The sequence below is a fragment of the Camellia sinensis genome, unplaced genomic scaffold (genome assembly GCF_055761805.1).
Source record: "Camellia sinensis isolate YWXY unplaced genomic scaffold, ASM5576180v1 Unanchor13, whole genome shotgun sequence".
In the NCBI taxonomy this organism is placed as follows: Eukaryota; Viridiplantae; Streptophyta; class Magnoliopsida; order Ericales; family Theaceae; genus Camellia; species Camellia sinensis.
The window spans coordinates 888,499-913,623 of record NW_028129009.1 but is presented as its reverse complement, the minus strand read 5'-3'; the positions used below and the strand labels follow the sequence as shown (position 1 = coordinate 913,623).

Here is a 25,125-nt window from a genome sequence, read left to right as displayed (position 1 = left end):
ATATATATATATATATATAGATGTAACAATACAGAGACATACAATCTCTACTATTGTTCTGTTCATGGTTTTGGTGGTTTGAATTGTTATTATATTTTAAGAATCACAGATTGTAATACTTTATGTGGATGAATCATACTGTGATTGTAATATGTAGATGAGGCATGCAGTGATCGTGATATTCTAAAGTTTTAAACTTTCTTTCTTTAGATAAGGCATACAGTGATTGTAACACTTTTTTAAGTCATTGACTGTAATTCTTTCTTTCTTTTTTTTTTCTTTTTTTTTTTTGAGGAAGTGCACAAGTTGAATTATGTTAAAAATTTATAAAATTTTAAACCGCCAAACCGATTCGCATCCATCCGCCAAACCGCTCAATCCACATCCGCTGGATTGGCGGACGGATGCAGATTGATTTTCTCCAATCCGCCAATCCAGCGGACGGATAGCGGATTGGAGGTTCTGTGGCCGTAACCGACCCGCGCCCACCCCTAATTGTGGTCATTTTGCTTAAGTATATCCGTATGAACAAAATATTTTAAAGTGTAATATTTTGAGTGAAGACACTTTAAAATTAAATTTGTAAATCGAGTGTCCTATTAAACATAATTTAAAAATGGGCCGTGCTACATCTCCCTAATTTGGGGAGTCCTAATCCCCCGAAAATTGAGACCAAGGCCAAAAAAAAAAAAAAAAAAAAATTCAAAACGACATCGTTTTAAGAATTAGGAAAGACTTTTTTAGGGCTCCAAACGTTTTGGAAATTAGGGAGGACTTTTTTAGGGCTCCAAATCATTTCCCATTAAAAATATTCATAGTTACTTTCTGATTTGGGTTTGGTTTTTATTTATTTATTTATTTATTTTTTAAAATTTAAATTTTGTTTTTGTTTTAAATTTTTATTTGTTTTTGGGGGAGTACGGACAAGCAATAATGAACCTTCCCACGGTTTTCACTCTTCAGCAGAAGCTCCGCCGGGTGACTTTCCACCGAAGACACAGCGGTACAGTCCAAACCTGCAACTCTCTCTCTCTCTCTCAAATCCATAGCTAAGGTTTTGTGATCTATTTCTCTCTGATTGTGGATTAGATTCCTGAGAGTTGTTCATTGTAAGACTTTCATCGACATGACTTTCCAAGGGAAAAAACTCATCAACGACCCTAATGGTATACTCTCTCTCTCTCTCTGTGTCACTTGTTTGCATTGTTTTGTATCATCTGATTTGCCCCGATTCTCGATTTCAATTGTTCTTTTTTGCCTCGATTTCAATGGGGAATGTTACACAATAGATGGATACAAGGGAAGGGGAAACAGTTGTTTTGGTTCTTGGTTTAATCGGCTCAAACAAGTTGTAGGGTAACCCTTTCCCATTCTCATTCCGTGTACACAAATGATCCACGTTCCAATTTAGGATCAACTGTAACACGACCAAGGGTTGACTTGTTTCCCCACCCGAACCGTGTGGTGATGGATTGCATCACTACGTGACTCTTGGGTCTGCCCGCCCTTTCTCACATCTCCTAAGTTACGTTGTTTGTTTAGACATCTTTATTGAGAAAGGGCCTTTTGAACTCAATATTGTAATCCTCTTGGATTCTCTATTGGGACATACCCCTTGAGAAAGGCCCTTTTGAGATAAAGTGTTTGGATGTGAGGAAAACAACATTGTAATCCTCTTGGATTTTTTGTTGGGACATACCCCTTGGTGCTTATACACTCTTCATGATGAGCTTATACTATGTTGATGATTGCATAGGTGATCTCCAGTCAGAAGCATGATAGCCTGGGCTAATCATAGAATGCTGTAAACTCGACACAATTCTAGAGTGTCTTTGCATGAGCATTTGTATGAAGTTGTACTTTTGGTTGGGGTGATGATAGTTAGCCATTTATTTAATTTCACCATCATCATATAATACTAAACTCATAGAGTAGCCTCTCATCAGTTCTCATTGAGGGTTTTGAGACCACCTTGTCTGCTGTTGGACCGTAATAAGCTATTATATCAACATTTTTTTCCCTGTAACCTTGTCCCTATGATCAAGATAGGGGCTCTTTCGTACGTGAGCGTTCCCATTATCTTTGAACTTCAATTCTTTCGAGGTGACATTCCTTTTAAAGTACTGTCTAGAGTGCAGTGTCCCTGGTAGAATGCATCATTGTCTTGTGACAAATGCAATGCTCAGGGATTTTCCTATATTTCTTTTCTGGTATTACTTTCACAGGTGGGAGTGTAAGCTCATCACCTGTAACTCATTCTTGCACCATAACCTTTTATCTCCTCAAGGTTGCATGGATGTAGATTCTTGTCATCATATTGCCTCATTTTCCCTGATTCTGTGGCTTTCAATGTGGTAAAGCGAAACTGCAGAGACTAAACTCTCTCAATTTTTGGGAAATCCATTCCACGACTTGGTGGTTTAATTGTTGACCTGAGGTTCCAAGTTGCTTCATCCATTGGCTCGTGGCAGTCGATGATTTTTATCTTGAAATCGCTTGACATAGTCAAGAATGTCCACCCAAGCTTTTGGGTTTATGGACAAGTGTGAAAGTAGTCACTCAGAAACTTGGAAGAACTTGGAATGGAATTTATTGACCATTTCTAGGATTTAATAGAGTTTGGGGCTAGGTTCATGAACCAACTGTAAGGATGCTTAGTGAGAAAACTTTCCTTGGGCGAAGCGAAGGGGGTGATAAGCAACATAAACACCTAGCATCTCAATAAATTGAACTTCATGTTCTTGGGCTCTATTCAAGATTGAGGTACTCAAGGAAATTACCCCTCATTATCCTCGATGGTTATTGCACCATAATGCTTTTGGTGCCAAAGTTGAGGACTTTTCTTCTTGTTTTTGTTGGGTTGTAATTTTCCATAGCTCAAGGGTGCCCTTCACACTAAATTCATCCTCCAACCATTTTTTTTTTTATGTGAGGTCCCTTGCTAGGTTGCAAGGACTTGTCGCTGACTTATTCGGCCTCCCTCCTCATAATTCATCCTGAATATCGATTCCTTTTTATGACTTCCAAGGATATTATAAGATATCCGAGATAAGTTTTGTATGATTACTTGTTACTGTGCGCGTTGAGTCTTTCATTTGCTTTCTGACTAAACTTCAGGAAATGTACTAATAAATTATTATTCTCTTATTTTCTCAATTTTTTTTGTTACTGTGCACGTTGAGTCTTTCATTTGCTTTCTGACTAAACTTCAGGAAATGTACTAATAAATTATTGTTCTCTTATTTTCTCAATTTTTTTGAACACAGGTGAGCCATGTTTTTTTTAGCTTATGAGAATTTTAGGAAATTGAAATGAAACTACAAATTTGAAAATTACCAGATAAAAGATTAAATTCCAATCTGACAAAAGTAGAATTTTTCGCTTTTGGTAAACTTTATATAGCATTAAACCTGACATTCAGCAATTTATTTTCTTTTCTTTTACTCTATGCTCTCAGAATTCTGACAGACTTTTCATTTGAGGTCTTTGTAGCATTGTGAAGCTGAATTAGATTTTGTTACTATTTTTACAGATGTGGTGATCGAGTTCATTGAGGGTCTTGTGGAAACTTATCCTGGCTTGCAGTATTTGGATGGTTTTCCAGAGGTGATTTAATATTTCAAATTTGTCTTTTTTGCATTTGGTAATTTGCTTTATGTGCGTTAATGGTGACATCTTCCGGTTATGTGAATATAGGTTAAGGTTGTGTTACGTGCCGATGTTTCAAGTACATACGACAAAGTTGCAGTTATATCAGGTTTGAGACCCTGTGAAGTTCTCAGTAAATTTTTTTGGATTCTTCTTATATATTGGAATTTAAAATGTTTCTTTAAGTTGACAATTATGTTTTTTTTCTTCTTCTCTTGTTAAGTTGTGCCAGTCTTCTGTCTTCATGCATTTGGCATATAAGTTGGATACGTTAAACTACTTGATCTACTTGTCAAATTTGCATTTGGACAAAAATGCGATAGAATTTTAGGTTGCTTGTAGTGTTATAAATTTGATATGTATACTTTACTACTGTTTTAGAAATCATTTTGTATTACTCAAAGAAGGCTCTTTTGCCATTTTGTCATTCCTTTTTCACTACATGAGAGCAGAATGTTACACTCATGCAATGATCTTCTTGTTCTCTTCAACTAGTTATGAAATTATGTTCCCATGAACTCTTACCTAGTTAACGGACATGCACTGGAATTCAAATTCTTGAATCTTGTGGTGCCTATTACAATAGCCCTAAATATGGACAATTGTGTTATACAGGTGGAGGGAGTGGTCATGAGCCCGCTCATGCTGGATTTGTGGGGGAAGGGATGCTGACAGCAGCTATCTGTGGGGATGTTTTTGCCTCTCCACCTGTTGGTTCAATTCTAGCTGTATGATTTCTTCCTACCAAATCTAATAACCTAAAATGATACCAATAGTTAAATCACCATGCTTGTGTCTCGTTCATTCCTCCTTTATATGACCAGAAGTTGACTTTACTCAATTTTAGGGCATACGAGCTGTAACTGGTCCCATGGGATGCCTCCTCATTGTCACGGTAATAGCATCCAAATAAATTATATGAATTATTATTTCCTTTTTGATTGAAACCAGTTATTTGGATTACATAGTGATGTTTTTGTGAGAATGACTTCTGTTTGATTAAGAAAGATAATAGTGAAGATGGTATTTTAGCAAAATAAATACATGACACCATATGGAAAAAGTTGCCAGTTTGCTGGTTTTCTTTGCAAGAAATATGATCTGATTTCAATTAAGTGTTTATAAAAATATTGAGCAGTTAAGCTGGTATTTACCGATTTATTATGTCTTTGTTTGTGTGACAGAATTATACTGGTGATCGGTTAAATTTTGGTTTGGCTGCTGAGCAAGCAAAGTCTGAAGGTTACAAAGTAGAGGTATTTATTTATGAAACAAATGTCTTTCCAAATATACATACAATGAGTTTTAATAAATGTACTAAGTTATGTATGCTGCTTGTAGATGGTGATTGTTGGCGATGATTGTGCTTTACCACCACCTCGAGGCATAGTTGGACGAAGAGGTTTGGCTGGGACTATTCTTGTTAATAAGGTTTGATCTCTCTTTCTCTCTCAATGTTGTCGAATGAACTTACAAATTGATTGAAGAGGTAAATTAGTGTTATTAAAGGTGCACCTAGGCGTGTGCCTAGGCCCAAGTCCCATCCAAGCCAAAGGTTTGCGGCTTGCAGTGTTCCAGGCCAGGCAACTTCGATAAGTCGTGCTTAAGGCATGCGACTGGCCAAGAAGCAGAAAAGCCCAAGGCCTACGCCTTGAGGGCTTTTTTTTATTGTTGCTTTGATTGGTTTTGTTCAAAATTTGACCATTGATTTAACATGGTGCAACTATAAAAGATCCCTACTCGTAAGTACACATACCAATACATTGGGCATTCAGCCACAAATCAACAATATAAGTAAAATTAGTCCTAATTCCTAATCTCCGAAGAACACTTTGTTGTTGCCTGCTTTCGTTATCCAGTCCAGCAGCTCCAAAAATTCTTCTTCATGTTGCTATCTTCTTCTTCTTCTTCTTCTTCTTCTCTTCTTACATTTCTCTCTCATTCCTTTCTCTTCTTTTCTTCTCTACATTGTTGTCTTCTCCACTTCTCTTCTCTACGTTTCTTTTTAAATTATTTTCTTATATTAAATTACATATTTTTTCACGTACAAGGTGTGCCTCACTTCGGTAAAGCCTGCGCCTTGCACCTAGGCCCCAAGAGACCTTGGCGCCTCAGTGCGCCTATCGCCTTTAATAATATTGAGGTAAATATAGATTCATTAAAAACCTAAGTATCCAACTCATAAGAAATTAGGAAGAAACTTGAAAATATAATATAACAAAAGATAAATCAACATTTCATTGCAAATATACAAAATAAGACAAACCTTTTTTTTTCCCTTCTCCACATTTGGCTCAGATTGCTTTGATTTTGGGTGAGCCCACAATATGTATCTTTTTTTATACCACATGAAACGTACAATTCTGATATATATATATAGATATATCTATATATATACTACGCATCCATATGCAAGTGGGTTCAACATTTCATTGCAAATATACGAAATAATACAAGTTTTGTTTTATTATGTTTATTTTTCTCTACAATCGGGTCTGATTGCTTTGATTCTAGGTGAGCCTAGTCCACGATATTTATTTTTCATACAATACGAAACGTACGATGCTAACAACATTGGTCTTTCTCTCTCTCTCTCTATATATATATATATATATGTTATGCATCCATATGCAAGTGGCTTCTTACATGCACAAGCTCTAGCACTTTTTCTTGTTTGTTGCACTTTTACCGGTTTTTCATTTTCCCCTTCTTCCAAACAGTATGCTTAACTAGTCATCTAATTTTAGGTGAGCATTAGTTAAAATTTCAATTTAGAAGATATATTGGTGAATCAAAAAACTAAGGTGCTTTCATTTAGATATGATTTCGGAAAATTATTAAATAAAAAAAAATCAAGCAAATATGATGAACTTAGGAATCACTCCATGATCAAAATTTGGTCTCACACCATTTATCAAAAAAAAAAAAAGAAAGAAAGAAAGGTCTCACACCAAAATTAGAACTCAAATTTCTTTCAACAACCACTCAAAACGTTGATTCTACTCCCACATTTGAATATGATGTTTGGATAGGTATGTGGAACTAATTTTCCACTACTCAGCAGAAAACTGTCTGAGGCACGATTTTCAAAATTTTTTGTTTTTTATATTTGGCCTAACCGGTCGTCCCACCGGTCATCCGGCCGGTTGACCGGAATAGTGCAATTTTTTTTTTTTTTTTTGCAATTGATATGTTAATTTTTATATATTCGAAAAAAATATTTTCTGAAATTTTAAAATTTTTTTGTGTGCTTTAATAGAATTTTGAATTGTATGTTTGGTTATGAGTTATAAGTTTTTGTATCAAATAGCATATGTCACATCAAAAATTCCCCACTCAATTCAAAACTCTTTTACCAAACAAATTTTCCACACTCAAATCATAATTCCAAAACTCACAAACTTAAAATACAACTCCTACTCTCAAATCATATTTACAAGGTCTATCAAGCGCAACCTATAATTCTCTCTTGTATGGTGGAGGCTTTATAGAAGTAGTCAGTTCGAACAAATAAACTAAGAGGTAGTGGCCAATTCAAACTAGTAGTTTAGAGGTAGTATTCAATTTGAGCAAGTAACTGGCTTTGCTTAGTAGCAAAGGAACTACTTTTCCATTTAGGCGAAGCAAAGGGTAGATGGGCCTTTGGTTTTTGAGTTCAGCGTTATGATTTGTAGTTACATTATGATTTGTTTAATGTTATCCTAGAAATGAGAATACACGAAATGATGCAAACATTACATATCTAATACATATAATTTGTTTACTATATGATCGTTTCAATAATTTTGACAATTTTGATAAAAGTTAAATTCTATAGTTTTTATCATTTTTTTGTTCTTCAAACATACATTGAGGTAAGAAGAAAGGAGATGCTTAAAATTTGCACCCTTTATTTGTGGCCAACCATAGTGGCAACCTATAACTAGCAAATTTTATTTTTATTTTTTAAATTCAAAAGCATGTTGAGAATTTACTAGAATTCGAAATTTAACATCTTCAAATTGATCAAACTGTCAAGCATGCCAGCCTAGGGGTTTGAATACGCCTAGCATCTGTCTGTCTAACAGGAGCATGAAGGTTATTGTGAAAATGGTAGTTGATGGTGTGTTATTTGGTGGTATGAGCTAATTAACCATGACATTGCATCTTTTTTCTAATTAAAATTTTCCAGTAATGCCCCAAACTATTGAGGGTTTATGTAATCTTTTTCATCTCTCATGATGCTTGATGCCTTGGTAAATTTTGCTTTGTTCAAGAAGCAACTAATCAATTTTCTTTCTTCATATGTGTTTTTATCATTTACCTCTTCATCTTTATCGATTTGTGAAAAGCAGGTTGTCGGAGCTGCTGCTGCTTCTGGCCTCTCACTTGCCGATGTTGCTGCAGAAGCAAAACGTGCATCTGAAATTGTCGGAACAATGGGTGTTGCACTATCTGTTTGCACACTGCCTGGTGAGGTTACATCAGACCGTTTGGGCCCTGGAAAGATGGAGCTTGGTCTTGGAATTGTAAGTAAAACTCCATGAACCACATTGTCCTAATTTTTTTAAAGTTATATAAGTAGATTGTTTTTGATGCCCTATATGGTAGGTACCTGCTTATTACTTGAATGGCACTGTCTTCTAACAGGCTTGTGCTTCCTTATTCTCTTATTTCATTCTTGTTTTTGTTTTTTTAATAAATATGTGGCTACAATAGGTTGGGGCTCCAAATTCCTCATTTACGACTTTAGTTTTTGGTTACAATTTTGCATAGTTGTCTGACTGAATTTTTTTTCTTTTATTTGTCATTTTCTTTTCATTTTCAGCATGGCGAACCAGGCGCTGCTGTGGCTGACATTCAGTCTGTGGATAATGTGGTTTCTCATGTTCTTAAGCAAATACTGTCACCAGTATGGCACTATGGGTGTAGATTTTATGCTTATCTTTAATTCACTTCTATCTCTTGGTTATTGTTCATGTCCTTTCTGTGTGCGAAGCAGAGAGGCTCTTATTTGTCTCTCTTTTTTTTTTTTTTTTTTAATTTTTAATTTTTATTTTTATTATGGCTTTGAGGGATCAAATCACAAATTTAAAAAATGTGGAGATTTAGATATTAGAATTTAGAACTAGAAAAGTCCCTGATGTTATCAAATAATATTTTTTGGGAAGACAGCGGTAATCTTTTTGGTTTAATATTTTCCTAATTGCTGTTGTGTGGGGATTTCAGTGTCATTAGGGTATTGTCAGAAAAGTTAAGTGGGACTAGACTCTAGACTAGTGTCATAAGAAGTATGAGAAATTTTAATGCCTTTATCAGGGGTTATGATTTAATTGATCTTCCTTCATTGAATGCCAATTTTACTTGTTCTAACTTTTAGGAAAATTTGATTTGTAATAGACTGGATAAATTTCTATTTTCTTTAGGATTTGAGGAAATATTTGCAAATTATAAGACGGGTGGTACCTCCCAGTGTGTTGTCTGATGCCCCTGATGATCATTGTCTAGTGGTTTTGGAAAGTTGTTCATTTAAGTAGGAATGAACTCCCGTTAGATTTGAGAATATGCGGTTAGATCATCCTTTGTTTTTGAGAGATTTTAGGAAGTGCTGGGAATAATGTATAGTTTGTAGGTGGGAGGGTGTCAAATTTATGTAGAAATTTAGAATGGTTAAGATAAAGCTCAAAAAATAGAAAAAGGAATTTTTGGAGATTGGCGATAGGCTAGAGGCTTATGGAGAGTTGGGTGAGATGCTTAGACGGAAATGTCAAGATTGAAAATTTGGTATGAGAAAGTAGTATGCGGGGAAACCATTTTTTTGAGCCATGGGTCTAAGATAAAGTGGTTGAAAGAAAAGAAAAGTTATTCCAAATTGTTTCATAAGTGGCAAATGGGAAGAGGGAAAAAAAAGCTCATTAAGAAATTGGAATTAGATTTTGGTAGTGTTGTGGAGAGAAAAGATTAAATTATTAATGAAGTTTTTCTTTTAATTCAAAATTATATTCTTCTGGTGGGCTTGTTAGACTAGGGATTGAGGGTCTTGAGTGATTTCCAATTAACCTTGAAAAGCCATTCGAGGAGTTGGAAATTAAAGAGGACTTTTTGTAAGGAAAACCACTGGCTATTTTCCAAGAATGTTGGCAGATTGGTCAAGGGAGATTTGACAAAAGTTTTTGTGGAGTTTTCCGAGAGTAGGATTGTTAATGGTTGTATCAATGTTTCTTTTATTTGCTTGATCCCTAAAAGTGAGAACTATATGAAAATTAGAGATTTTAGACCTATTAGTTTGCTTACTTGTATAAAATTTTGGCTGAAGTTTTATATAGAAAATTGAAAGTAGTATTGGGTGATACTATTTCTCTTATTTTGGGAGCTTTTGTTGAAACCCGCAAAATTTTGGATTTAGTTTTTAGTGCTAATATGAGGCGGTAGAGGAATATACGAATCGTGATCTAAAAATAACTATACTTAAGGTTGATTTTGAGAAAGCCTATGACCACGTGAATTGGGGATTTTTGGATTTTTTTTTTTTTTTCGGAAAAAGAAAGAGGCGGATGCATAGGTGTCTCATTTCTTTGAACCTTTCAATTGTTGTTAATGGAAAGGTTCGAAAATTATCTAACAGAAGATGTGTGTGTGAAAATCATGTAATCTTAAAGAACTGGGAATTTCATCATGTGAAGATTGTTTCCTCTTTGCTGTTGTTAGATGGATGCTTGTGAAGTTGATTCTTTCTTGTTTTAATTCCTATAGTGTTTGCAAAAAAAAATATTCTGCAGAGACATGATTCGTGGTTTATTTATTACATGTCAATTTTAAATTTCATTATTAACTTTGTTGTATCACATTTTCAGGAAACTAACTATGTTCCAATTACACGAGGGAGTAGAGTGGTGCTCATGATTAATGGGTATGTGCACATATATCTTTTCCCTAGACTGTAATGTAACCGAATTGAGTTATGAATACCCCATAAAATTATGTGGTTACTCAGTTTAGTTCTAGTTGGTCCCCTTATAAAAATGCTAATTGCTGAGAAATTCCCTTCTACTCCAATTTAAGTTTTAATCCTCACTGAAGGTTGCTGATCTGGGAATAAAACTTAGCTTTTGAAATGAGGACAAGATGCAATTAACTGTGCTATTAAGTTTTATAAATAAATAAAAAGAAATGCACCTTTTTATGTAATGCTTATAGATTTTACTTTATGTATAATGAAGTTCTATTCTTCACATCTTTCTAATTTGTTGCTAGGCTAAAAGATTTTGGGAGAAATTTCCGTTCACCTCGTGTTCTGGTTTTACTTCCTTTGGGAAGTTCTGAGATACATAATTTGGTCAATGTTTCAGCAAATATTTACTTATGGAAAAAAAAAAAGGGTTCAAAGAAAGTATGAAGTGGAATGATTTTATGGTGATACAGCAAGAGCTGTAGAGTGCTACTTTGCCATGCTAATATAATTGTTGAGACTTTTGTATTGCAAACATCTCAAGTGCAAAATGTTGTGAAGTGGTAAATATTTGATGAATTCGAGGTTGAACCACAAGGATCGGTGTATTTCAATGCAAATCCGAGCAAGGAAGAAAAATAAAGAAATAGATTGTTAGTTATTGTTGGATGAATTCCAAGAGTTTGAACTACCAAAAACAAATTTCGTGAAAACAATATTGAAAAGGCACTACTGCATCAAGGATCTCCCATCAATGTCTCTTTTGTAGTATTGCTAATTCAACTTTTATAACTCAATTGAGAAATACACAAAGGGTACTTCCAATCGGACGATTAAAAATATTGATTGCTTAAAAATCACAACAATAGATCAACTATTTTGATTGATTGATCTCACAATAAAACCTAGTTATTTGATTCGTAGGGAATTTCAGTCATGTTCATAAGCTTCTGTTTTGTTAACCTCTATTATGTGTAACCTTTCTAAGGCCATTTGTAGTCTGAGGTCTCTAGGGGTGAGGTCACCATACCACAGAAGGTTTTTTCGCCCTTAGATAGGACGTGATGTTTGTTATGTAATTGTATTGTAGGTTAGGTGCAACCCCTGTAATGGAACTGATGATTGCTGCTGGAAAAGCAGTTCCTAGGTTGCAGCTGGAACATGGGCTTGCTGTTGATAGAGTGTATACAGGATCATTTATGACTTCTCTTGATATGGCAGGTTCGTGGAGTTTGCTAGCTCTCTTTGGCTATCAAATGAAATATATTTTTCTCAGTTTTTCTTCTTGGGCAGGATTTTCAATATCTATCATGATGGCAGATCAAGGAATTTTGCAACGTTTGGATGCTGCAACCAAGGCTCCATATTGGCCTGTTGGTGTTGATGGTTTGTGGTTGTGTTGAAATATGTTCTTTTTTAAACCCCTTCTCCTAGGGTCTTGAGTGACCCTCCAAAGGCATTGGCCTTGCAAACTTTTTACCTATATAATATATTGCATGGTGGTTTAAACTGAATTATTTCCTTACGTATAGTTTTTTTTCCCCTCGCTCTCCTTTCAATTGGTCATTTAACTCAGGAATTACATTTCTTTACAGGTAATCACCCGCCAGCCAAGATTCCTGTTCCAATTCCACCTCATCATTCAACAAAGAGTGATGAGGTATGTTGAATAGGAAATATTTAATTCTGAGGGATTTGATCTTGAAATAGCTGCATTCTGTGAGAAGATATTTACTCATACTGCAGGGTTTTTCAGTAAATTTTTTTTGGGGGGTTTACTTATACTATGAATTGCTTTTCAGTTAGGCGGTATCTTCGTCGTAAACGTGTCATTTATGTCATCTTCCCCTTTTTCCTGTAAGAGGAAGTCAACTGACATAAATTAAATATTTTAGAAGCACTATCTTTCACGACCAAACCCCACCCAGGAGTTAGAGCTGAGACCAACTAGTAATCGAGGCTACCTAAGGCCTGACCATAATCCAATAATGCAAGAAATCTAATTTAAGAATATGGAGAACCAAAATATAAACATAAATAAGAGCAGAAGTCAAATGATACTGTGGCTGAGCATGTGCCTAGTTCGTCATCTATCCGATGCACAACCATGGCTGAGCATGTGCCTAATTCATCTTCCATCTGATGTACAACCCTGTATTGCCCTTCCCATACATACACTACATTCAAGCCATTATAAATAAGCTATACCATAAATTACATTAATGTATAAAATTACATGATTAATTGATTTAAAATTACATTTATAGGCTATGCCATTTCTGTAAATGGGTATTGGGTTGAAGTCATTATCTCATACCACCTTATAAGTTTTGATTTCTTTCTTCTTATGCTTCTCTTCTCTTCTTTTTGACCTTCAATCTTAAAGTAAACAAACGTGTTGCCACTTGCATAAATTACACGAGGGAATTTTGGAGAGGGAGCAATGTATTCCTGAGATTGTTGTCAAATAACTTGCTCTCTAAAAATTGAGATTTGGAAAAGGGTAAATTATGCTAACCTCCCTTAGGGTGTGGGAAAAATACAACAAACCCTATAAGTTTGATATAATTATATTGTTGGTCATATGGGTAATGACTTTGTCATCTCTTATACACTGAAATATATGTTTTACCCTTATTTATTCTTGTGTCTACACACCATCTACATTAGTTTTGTTTGCTTTACTCTTACTAAAAGGGTGGTTAGTGTAATTATGTCAAACTTGTGGAGTTTATTGTATTTTTTTTAACCGTAGGGGAGGTCATTATAATGTACCCTTTGAAAAAAGATGAGAATGATCAGACTTGCTGAAATTTAGTGAGCTTTGATTAGTCAAAAGAGACTTTGATTTTAGACTAATATCACATTGATATATTCTCAGGCTCACATTAGCTTCAATTAATCTGATATGTTATGAATAGAAGATAAAAAACACAAATATGGAAACATATTTCTATTGTAATTCATTTGAAACTACTCTGAATGAATCTTGCATGTGTAATTTGTCTATCAAAGAGAGAAACAAAACATTTACGAAAGTGATATAAGTGACTTCGTCATTTACACCACTCACAATACCAATGTTCTTGTGGGTGTAATATTCTTGTTCTTTTTTTTTTCTTTTGGCTAAGAAGAGGGATGGGATTGGTGCTTAGTGGAAGGAGAAATCGTTTAATAATAATGACATCTTCTTTGCACGTTAGTATTGATTTATATCATTAACATGTATAGTGAAGAAAACAATTTTATATACACTGCTGATGGCATGGACAAGACAACCTGATACACTATTACTAACAGTTTCCAAGTGCCAAAATAATTTTATTAGTCTTTTGAAGTGCACATGTTTCAAACTTTGGAACACAATGAGCTGTACAGTGAACATCAATGATGACTTTCCATAATGGTAAAAGCAAATATTGTTTTTGTGCGTTGTCTTGTGACTTATAGTTGTTCACCTCTGTTTCTGCTTTGGATTAGTCATTGAGTAGCCCACAGCAGCTAAATCAACAAGGCCGTATTCTTGAGGCGGCTATTGAAGCAGCAGCAAGTGCAGTCATCAATCTCAGGGACAGTTTAAATGAATGGGACAGCAAAGTAGGCGATGGCGACTGTGGGTCAACCGTAAGTCTCTTAATTACACTGTATGGTTGTCTCCTGTCCTTGTTGATGCATGGTAGGCTGCATGCTGTGTCTAATTCATCGCGTCTTACAGATGTTTAAAGGTGCAACAGCTATTCATGAAGACATGAAGAAGCAGTAAGTTTCATCGGTTTTAATTATTCATATAATTTTTAATGTTGGTGATTTTTCTTTAATCAAAGAAATTAATCCATTTACATTGGAACAGGAATTATGTACATAAGACATTTTTTGTGTACCTGCATTTGAATTACTATAATTACTTTAGTCAAATCTGTTGAGATCATTTTCCCGTTTTAATAAAAATTTTTTGTTATTCAAAAAAAAAAAATCTGTTGAGATCATCAGGGATGTAATCATAGAGTAGTCTCAAAACTGCTTGACCAAGAATTAAAATATAATTAAATTAAGAAAGTAATTTATGAGTTGTGATACCCGTGCCGTTGTTGCACAATCATAGTTTTCTTAATGAGATTTGTTTAATTCTTTTTCAGAGCTCTCAAGCTTGCCTTGTACATAATACCCTTGATAAAACCTTTGTGAAGAATCTTTCAAGTTATATACAGTTTAATATTGCTGACTTCATATTTTAACGATTAAATTGACTTCAAACAATTTATGATTTTTTTAATGTTTTTTAATCTGCTTGATTTTGTTACATAAAGGGTGGGCATATGGATTATATACAAACCAAATATTTGTAGTGATTGGCTCTGAAAATTATTTTTCCTTTCTCTTATCTTCTAATTTTCAGTATATCTATAAAAATTATTAAATTTGTCGAAGTGTTGTACTTGTTAAGTGTTGACTGAAAAACTACAGGCTTGGGAGATGCTGGCCTTGTTTGGTTTGTATCTAGAGATACAACTTTTGAGAAAAAATCTTAAAAATTTGTTTGGTTAAAAATTTTTGAAAAAAAAAAAATTCAAAATTACTTTTCTCTTTACTACATATCAATCAATCATTTTTTTCTCTCTTCCCTCTCTTTCTCTCACATCCTGTACATCAATCAAGTACTTTTTCTCTCACACCCATCTATTCAGCTACAAAAATAATAAATAAATAAATCATCCCGAACTCCAAAATTATTCTCAAAACATATAACCAAACAAATTTTTAAATTTTGTAAACTCTTTCTAAAAAATTATTTGTCAAAATTGTTTCACAAATACAAACCAAACATGGCCGCTATCTTTTATTTATAGTTCATTTTAAATCTTGCTGATCCCAGCAGTTGGGATAATGCTTGTTCAGTAGATTGTCAAATAATTAAGAAGGTGGCTTTTGACTTCATCGATCTTACAGATTTAATCTTTCCATCCTTAGTGTGATGGTTGGTGTATGCTCATCAATTCAACCCAAAGAAAAAAAAAAAAGGAAAAAGATTATCTGGAATTTGTAATTTAAACTTCTGACTGAGAAGTAAGAAGTTGATGCTTAAACTTTAGGGCTTGAAGTATTGGTGAAAGCATCTTGACTTCCTGTGAGTCTAACTCGCGCCCATTAAGTTTTTTCATTGTTTGGTATCCCTTGTATTAAACTGTTTATGTCCTCCCAAAATGTGCATTGAAATAGTATTTGAAAATGTAGATGGGTGGAAGGTTTTTGTTGGTGTCATGTTACGATGGATAATTGCATTTGATACAATTCAATTTCTGATTTCCTGCTGCAACACTAAGCTGAATAAGTATCATTTAGACATGGCTGATTTCATTCAGGAGAAGGTATTCAAGTTGCTGCTTTTCCATGGTTACTTAATTGTGCTAGTGTTGGTATTTTCTGGAGTTTCAAGCAAGGTTTACTTGGAACTGAATACATGCTTCTGTGTTGTCAAATATAATAATAGTCATTTCGCATTGCTTTTTTTTTTCTTCTTTCCAGAACACTTTTATAGGAGTCCACTTAACTTCCTTGTTTTTTTGTCTTTTTAATATATATATTTTTAATGCTTTTGTTTTCATTTCTTTTCTTTTCACTGTTGATTGTGCAATAGCTTTGTTGATGCTTTACACTGATCATCACTCCCAAGGAAAGTCATAGACATATGGGGGCTAATCTTCATTGCTTAATTTCTGTTTTCCAGTTATCCTCTGAATGATGCTGCAGAAACAGTGAACGAGATTGCATCTTCTATCAGCAGAGTCATGGGAGGAACAAGCGGAATCATGTATGAAGTATTCCCTGCCTTTTAACTTGCAGCCTTAAAGTTCATGTCTTTGATAGTTTGGTCATTTTAGTTAGTCCTAATTTTGTGCATTTTCAAAGCCATGCCTTTTAGCTTGTGGCCATACAGTTCATCTCTTTGATAGTTTGGTCATTTTAGTTAGTCCTAATTTTGTGCATTTATGCCTTTGAAACAGTTATGATATATTCTGTAAGGCTGCATATGCATGGTTGAAGGCAAATAGCCACTCAGTTGTTACACCATTGCAATGTAAGATGATTTCAGATGCAAAAGTCCCTAAACTTGTTCGCGTTAATGGAATGACTATTTGGTTACTTAATGACCCTTTTGGTATAGGGGCTGATGCACTTGAAGCTGCCATTGCTGCAGTCAGTAAATATGGAGGGGCTTCTGCAGGTTATCGCACATTGTTAGATGCCCTCATTCCAGCATCGGCAGTTCTTAAAGAGGTCACCATTAATGGTTAACATTTTTTCTATTTTTATTTGATTTCCTTTTGTTTAGCTACTGATATATTTATTTCACAAGCAGCGTTTAAGTGCTGGGGATGATCCTGTCAATGCTTTTGTTCTCTCATCTGAAGCAGCATTGGCTGGAGCTGAGTCCACTAAACACATGCAGGCACAAGTGAGATTCTAGTTGATCCTTTTCCCTTTCAATTTATAATCCGTTGTAGTTTGTTCTTCTTACTTCCTATGAACATCATTACTTCAAGAAATGAGAGTTGCCGTAGAACACTGTGGTAGTCTCTGTGCTTTTCTTGATAGACAGAGAAATTAAAGACACATTTCCACTACTAGAATTAGGAAAGATTTTCTTGGATGTGATAGTCTAAAGCAAGATGCATTTTCAAAATGACAATGGTGAAGGTGTAGCTAATCAGATGGACCAAAAGAAAAGGTTATTTAAAGAAAATTGAAAATATCATACTAGAAACCTGTTCTTGTAGCTGTGTTCCCCCATGTCTATGTCCTGTACTTTTAAGAATGTGTTTGTTTGTGACCATTCCTCGTAGACATGGAGTTATAGGAGCTTTTGAGTTGTAAAACAATTCAGTCTAATTTCGTTTGTTTTTGCTACTTATTTTTTATGCATTATATTGCTTTGGCATTCTATGGACCATCTAATGATATGGAGTTCAGGAACCTTGTGAGGCTTGAAGAATCTCATAGTGCTCATAATTTATCATGGTTTCTAGTGTAACAAGCATTTCTAAAGGAAATGGAGAAATTTGGTGGCTATGCATTCTTTTCATCGTATTTCAGGGCAGTCCCTAGCAGCAATCCAGGATTAAAAAGTTATTTGCAGAGTCATATATTGAGGACAGTTTAATCTTATGTTGTGTTAAAATCTACCTACTCCACTAAACCTTCACCCACTTAAACCTACTCCACTAAACCTAACCCACTACACCACTACCACCTCACCTACTCCACTAAACCTAACCCACTACACCACTACCACCTCCACTTCACCTACTCCTTACCTACTACACACTCACCCTCTTCTATATATAGGAATCATGAATCATTGTAATGTACATCAATATATATCAATCAATAATACAATTCTCTCTATTTCTCTATACATAATTAATTCTCTCTATTTCTCTTTATACATTAAATTTCTACATGGTATCAGAGCAGGTTTAGAACCTAATATTTTCGCTTCACCGGCGGGCGACAACCTTACCTTAGCCGTCCGCCGGACCTCAACCAATTCCGCTAAAATTTTCTACACATACCTTCACTCCGCTGCCACAAATTTCACATCTACTCTCTCTCTCAATTTCTTTTACACTCTCCTGGAGTTGAAGCCGAACCGGGGGCCTCCTTCATTGGTACAGATAGATCAGATACGATCTTCGCTTCACCTCTCAAGATCTGTTACGATGTACACTTCAAGGAAGAAGATACACAAAGATCAGGATGCGGCACCCACTGAATTTGAGGAGACAGTTGCACAGACATTATTTGATTTGGAAAACTCCAACCAAGGAGACCCACGGCTCTCTCTCACTCTCGGCATCAACCTCTCTGTCTATCTCTCACAGAGCTTCATACACTTCAACCCCACCACACACACATGGATTATTATAAGCTCCCTTGGTCAAGCTTCCATCCCACTCTGTTGGGCACATGGCCACCGCTGCTGCATCTGCTTCATCATCATCCACCTCTTGAAGCAAAGCTTTTTCACCTTTGCAGCTTTTGAACATGGATTCCAAAGAGCACCAGCCAGTCTTTGTCTGGTCAAAGGACTAGCCTAAACCTCACAGCCAGTCTTTGTTCCCAACTTTTGTTTTTTTTATTTATTTTATATATATATATATAAATCTCTATCTTTTTTTATTCTATTATCTTATTCAAACCCATTTTCCTTTTCTTCTTTTATTTCTTTATTTTTTTCTTTTCATCCATTTTACACTACCAAACACTTTACACCCACTCTCTCTCCTCACTTTGCATCCACCGCCCAAACTTTTTTTTATTCTAAAGCTTAATTGGTGCACTCCTTGTTCCCCACTTTCTTTATTTTATATATATATATATATATCTCTTTTTATTATATATATAAAAAAAAAAAAAAAACATCATCATCTCTCCTCCGTTTGATTTCAAACTCCATTATTTTTATTTATTTATTTTCTCCAAACCACTTTCCTTATTTCTCCCATCTTTCATTTTTGATTTTAAATATATTTTTATTATTTCTTTCTTTATTTTTCTTTCACCTTATTTTTAATCTTTTTCCAATTCCATTCATACCATCTAGCTTTGCACACCAAACCATATTTTATTCATCTCAGGGATCAACCCCGATCACAATTTTACACAAAAAAAAAAAAAAAAACAAAAAACAAAACAAAACAAAATACAAACAAACAACCACATTCACAGGTGGGATTTTTTCTTCTCTACTCTGCCGCCGGTCTTTTCTTCTTGCCTCCGTCCTGGGCGGCCCTTGCCGGTGTTGCCTCCGTGTTTCCCACTCCACTGGGCATGATCACTACTCCCTGCTCCTCCACTGCAGCATATGGCGGCCCTCCAAATCGGAACATCACGGTGGCCTTCCGTTTCAGCTCCTTGTTTTCCGCCTTTAGCACACTTATCTCTGCTCGCGCATCCTTATACATGCGTTGGAGCAGAGCCAGCTGGGAGTTTAACTGTTGCACCTCATTTGTCCTGCTCTGCAGCCGGTGCGACAAGTTTGTGACCGCAGTCATGGTTTCCACACATGACTTCAGAGTATACTGATTGGCCTCAATATCAGTTTGCACCGCCATTTTTTGCTCCACCGACCGCATCGGAAAGTTCAACGGAGCAAAACCAGAGGTGTTTGGTTGAGGTTCACTGGCCACCGCACCAGTTATTTCTCTTGTGGACTCGTTCAGTTCTGGAAAGAGCGTGAGCAGACCACGGGAAGAGGAGGCCATGTTCTGGGTAGCTGGACGGGAAGAAGAGGCCATGTTGCTGAGTGTTGGTTACAGAGTATTACAGAGTTTCTCTCTCAGCAAAGGAAGAGTTTTTTCAGAGGATTTTCAGAAGTTTTTTGTCTGCCTCAGCCTCAGCCTCAGCATCAACCTTGGTTAAATAGCGAGGCAGCCACGCGTATCGCGCGCCACTTGACGCCAGACGACAAACGGGCGCGCCAGCCAAGGCACTCACGTGCCTCGCCATCATGTCCGGCACACCTTTTGATGAATTGGGCACGCCTTTTGATGGCACGCCTTTTTATGGATTGGGCACGCCTTTTGATGGCACGCCTTTTGAAAGATTGGGCACACCTTTTGAGGGTGCGACTTTTTAGGGGTCCGACAAGACTCTGTAAACTGTCCCGACATTGATTCCGGTTAGTTTCTACAAAGGTCCGACAAGACTCTGTAAACTGTCCCGACATTGATTCCGGTTAGCTCCTTTATGGGTCCGACAAGACTCTGTAAACTGTCCCGACATAGATTCCGGTTAGTTTCTACAAGGGTCCGACAAGACTCTGTAAAGTGTCCCGACATAGATTCCGGTTAGTTTCTACAAGGGTCCGACAAGACTCTGTAAACTGTCCCGACATTGATTCCGGTTAGCTCCTTCATGGGTCCGACAAGACTCAGTAAACTGTCCCGACATTGATTCCGGTTAGCTCCTTCATGGGTCCGACAAGACTCTGTAAACTGTCCCGACATTGATTCCGGTTAGTTTCTACAAGGATCCAGCAAGACTCCGTAAACTGTCACAACATTGTCTGCTACAACGGTCCAACATGACCCCATAAACTGTCTTCTACATCGGTCTGACACCGCCATCCAGTGTCCTCTACACCGTTATGACACCACCATACAGTGTCCTCTACAACGTTATGACACCCCCATACAGTGTCCTCTACAACGTTATGACACCACCATCCAGTGTCTTCACCAATGGTCTGACACGACCATACAGTGTCTCCTATCCTCTTTTATTTTTATGTATTTTCTTGTTTTGTTACTCTCTCCAAACTCAAGTTGGTTAGTTCCTATCCCCCTTGAGTTTGCGGGGGTTGTTAAAATCTACCTACTCCACTAAACCTTCACCCACTTAAACCTACTCCACTAAACCTAACCCACTACACCACTACCACCTCACCTACTCCACTAAACCTAACCCACTACATCACTACCACCTCCACTTCACCTACTCCTTACCTACTACACACTCACCCTCTTCTATATATAGGAATCATGAATCATTGTAATGTACATCAATATATATCAATCAATAATACAATTCTCTCTATTTCTCTATACATAATTAATTCTCTCTATTTCTCTTTATACATTAAATTTCTACATGTTGTATAGTATCTCTTAGGAACTTTTATATGCTCTCCGTTGTATATCATTATCATTCAATCCTTTAAAGAAAAATTATCAAGACACATCTATTACTTGAGGGAAATCAGCAGGTTGAGTTCAGAAATTCTCTAGTCTCAAAGACCGTCCCTCTGAATTTGTTGTGTGAAGTCCACTATAAGTAAATCGATAAACACTACATTTCACTGCATTGATTGACAAGTGTAGAAACAGTGAATCACTTTTACGGCCTTTCTTATCCTTCTATGCATCATTATTGAATCATGTGCAATTTAACTTAAATACAATTGCTCCTTTTAGGCACTTGATTTTGATTATTGTTAAAATTGTATTGGTTGTTTCTGCCCACCAATGAATCTTGCAGTGATCAATATTTCTCGTAACAAACATGAAAAAGAAATAAGGAAACATGTATGCAGGAAGAATTATCATGGACCGGAAATCTCAGCTATATGCATTATTAGCTTTGTCAGTTTAATGCTGATCGGTTTGTACCTCGTGCAGTGCATTGCAGATTTTTGTTTGTCTATTAAACTAATTTTTCTGAATAATGTCATTGTTCAAAGTTAATGCACTTGTTTACATGTTATACATGGAGGTCTGATCAGTTGGCTTTGTAGGCTGGGCGTTCGGCATATGTCTCTGGAGATATTCTTGCGTCAGTTCCAGACCCGGGTGCCATGGCTGCAGCTTCGTGGTATAGAGCGGCAGCCTTAGCTGTGAAGGACAAGTACCAGTCTTCATAAGCATATATATGGGCTCCAAACTACCAACCAAGTAAAAACATGTTCATAACATATACCTTTCTAACCATTCTAGAGCTTTCCGCTTATGCGCTATGCACAATGCTGAGAGAGTGAGGTTCATCAATACATGTCGAAATTTCATTTTAGTGGAGTGCAACACATCTAAAAATCTATGCGCTTTCTGTCGTCGTAATTTTTGTTATAAATTTGATTCTTGAGGACTTGTGTTGAATCATATGCGGATAAAAATCATGGTGATACAATATAGTCGAGAGTAATGTTTATTTATTTCTCAAATCTTTTTTTTTTGGAGTAAATAGTTATAGAGGATTATGCTCCTTTGCACATAGTCCTTTTTTTTACTCCTCTTTTGCATTGGTGCACATCTCTATGTGAGGGGTTATGGATATAGTATTGGGGTCACCCTGTTGCATTAGTGGACCTCAACCCAATAATAGTATGGCATGAAAAAATATTAGATAGTATTGGACATCATTTACATGGTATTTTTGATAAATGAAAAATTACAAAACATGAGACCTTGGCTTTATTGGGTTTTTTTTTTTTTTAAAAAAAACTCTTTTACCCAAAAAATTGGTTGTTAAACGGTGTCAAAATCACAAAAGATTGACACTAGGGAGAGAATTTGCACCATTACTAATATTAGAGAGATTTAAAATTTTTCAATAACATAATCGGAATTGGATCTTAGTTGAGTCTTAAATGAATTAGTAAAAGTATTTTAGGGATTTAAAATCCCATTGAGCATAGACTAAGATGAGATTATATCCAATTACCTTTTGACGTACAACTTCCATTGACAAAAATCTCTAGTTTGATTTTGGTAGCGTAAAGTATCATCTTGTCAATTGGCTCGATTTTAGAAGTTAGTGTGCTTGTTTGGTAGAGTTTTTTTTCAATTTATTTTAGCTTTTAGCTTAATTTAAATTATTTTATTGTGTTTGGTATATCTTAATAATATAGATTATAATTTTTTGTAAGTCAAAAATTAACTTTTTCTTGAAGTGGCTATGGGGGTGTTTCAGAGATTCAACTTAAGTGGTAAGCTGGGAAGGGAGGGACAAAATTACTTAAAACCCCCTCATCAACTTCAACTACTACCAAAAATCCACATATAAAAGAGCTATACTGAACACTGTTCACTTCTTCAGAGAGAGAACTTGAGAGGTGATTTTCGGCATGATTTTCGGCGGCAATTTCCAATGCCGTGAACCAGAACTAGCTCTCTTTCTCTCTCTCTTACGATCTCTTCTTTCACTCATTTACGAACCAATCATAACTCTACTTTCATCAAAAACCCTAATTTCCCAAACCCAATTCAATTATCGTTCAACAGATACACCCATTCTAATCACCCAATCAATGACCAAGAAGAAGAATCAAAGAATGATGGAACCATAAATGAGTTCTTGTCTCGATTCGTGTGGATAATGCGTGGTAAACTCTCTGAAATCTACACTGACTGTGACAAAAAGACAATTGATGGAATGCTTTTAATCATTGTTGGGAAGGCTGTATCAGAAATGGAAAAGGGTGGCTTGAACAAATGCTTGGATCAGTTGTGGCAACCCCATCCCATGATGATTTCAGTGAGGATCTTTAGAAAACAGTTTGGGAGATTAGCAATGAGGTATTGGATGACATGAACAAGGTTAGGAAGAAGGTGAAAATGAAAAGGTTTCTTCAATTTGAGGAAGTTAAGGAAATGTGTAGATTTGCAGGTGAAGTGGGTATTCGTGGGGGTTGACCTTCCGCTATCTCGATCTTAATCCCTCATCGTGATCGATCTGTGCCTTCATCGTCGTGTCTCATCTCCCATCGCGATCGATGGAGAAGTGATCTCGGTAAAGCTCTTTTTTCGGTGAACCAGAGCGCTCTCTCTCTCTCTCACCGGCGTTGTTCCGTGTCTGCGATGGAACGACGGCAAGGGATGAGAGGAGAAAAATGGGTTGCCGGAGCATTTGCCTTTGTTGGAGAACAACGGCGGCTAGGGTTTTTAGTGTTTCTCTAATAATAATAATAATAATAATAATAATAATAATAAAGCATTTTAAGCCATTAATGAAATAAATTTTATAGTAATTGATACTAATTAATAATTTTAGTATTAATTGATACTAATTAAGCCATTAATTGATAATAAATAAAAATGAATATAAAAAAATAATATGTTATGAAATCACAACATTAATATAAATACATGAATATAATTAATGTGTAAGAAGAGAAGAACAAAAAAGAAAATAAAATAAAATGAAGAAAAAGAAGAAAAAAAAATTAAGAGAATAAAAGAAAAATAAAGAAATAACTTGCACAATTTATTTCACAATTAATATTGATATAAATTGCACAATTGCACAATTTATTTCAATTAATATTGATATAAATTTATTTCAATTAAATAACTTCTATTAAAAGAATAACAATTGCTATATTATTAATTGTAATGAAAAAAAAATTAATAAAAACATAATCACAATTTTTTTAAAAAAAATTAAAATTGAAGAAAAAATGAAGAATGTACCAAATTAAGTACTAATTATATCAACTTTCATTAATGAAATAATTTTTTCAAAATTTAAAGCGAAGAAAATGACAAAATTACAATTTTTTTGTTCATAAGGGCAAAAATGACAATTATACAGTAAACAACTATTTTACAGCTTATTTACCAAACACTACTCTGCTGCTTAAATTCATAATCCTATGGCTGCATCAAACAAGTTACCAACTTATGTCATAATCTATAATCACTTTTCTCCATCTCTATCAAAAGGGCTAGTGTTGGTTAAAAAAAATTATTTTTAATTGATTTGGTAAATTAATTTCTCATCAAAAAGTTTAATTCAATCGTTTTAAAAAGCTATTAAAAAGTAAGAAAAAAAATAGGAATGTACCAAACAAAAACATTTTTAAGTAATAGTTTTTTTGTAATTTTATTTTCAGTCAATAAATAAGGTTCTCAGCTAAGCTGCAATTGAAATTAAAACCAGTATCGGAGTAATTTTCCATCAATGAAGGTTTTGGGCGAAAGGATCAGAATGCCTTTTTAAATGGGCTCTGGTCCAAAACCGAAGACCCAATTGGTTTATAAATTATGAAAAACAAA

At 35.3% G+C, this 25,125-nt stretch overlaps 1 protein-coding gene across 1 annotated transcript; it reads left to right on the top strand.

Moving 5' to 3' along the window:
• The first annotated feature begins 880 nt into the window (after positions 1–880).
• LOC145814838 (putative 3,4-dihydroxy-2-butanone kinase) lies at positions 881–22,283 on the top strand. The gene is made up of 21 exons (XM_082911827.1): positions 881–1,003; positions 1,090–1,166; positions 3,533–3,606; positions 3,697–3,757; positions 4,264–4,376; positions 4,496–4,543; positions 4,833–4,904; positions 4,990–5,079; positions 7,983–8,156; positions 8,456–8,539; positions 10,482–10,537; positions 11,667–11,797; positions 11,870–11,962; positions 12,172–12,236; positions 14,057–14,200; positions 14,292–14,335; positions 16,302–16,385; positions 16,579–16,652; positions 16,740–16,852; positions 16,935–17,030; positions 21,870–22,283. Exons 2-21 carry the CDS (start codon positions 1,127–1,129, stop codon positions 21,993–21,995), a joined length of 1,782 nt encoding a protein of 593 aa, XP_082767953.1. The 5' UTR covers positions 881–1,003; positions 1,090–1,126; the 3' UTR covers positions 21,996–22,283.
• The last annotated feature ends 2,842 nt before the right edge of the window (positions 22,284–25,125 follow it).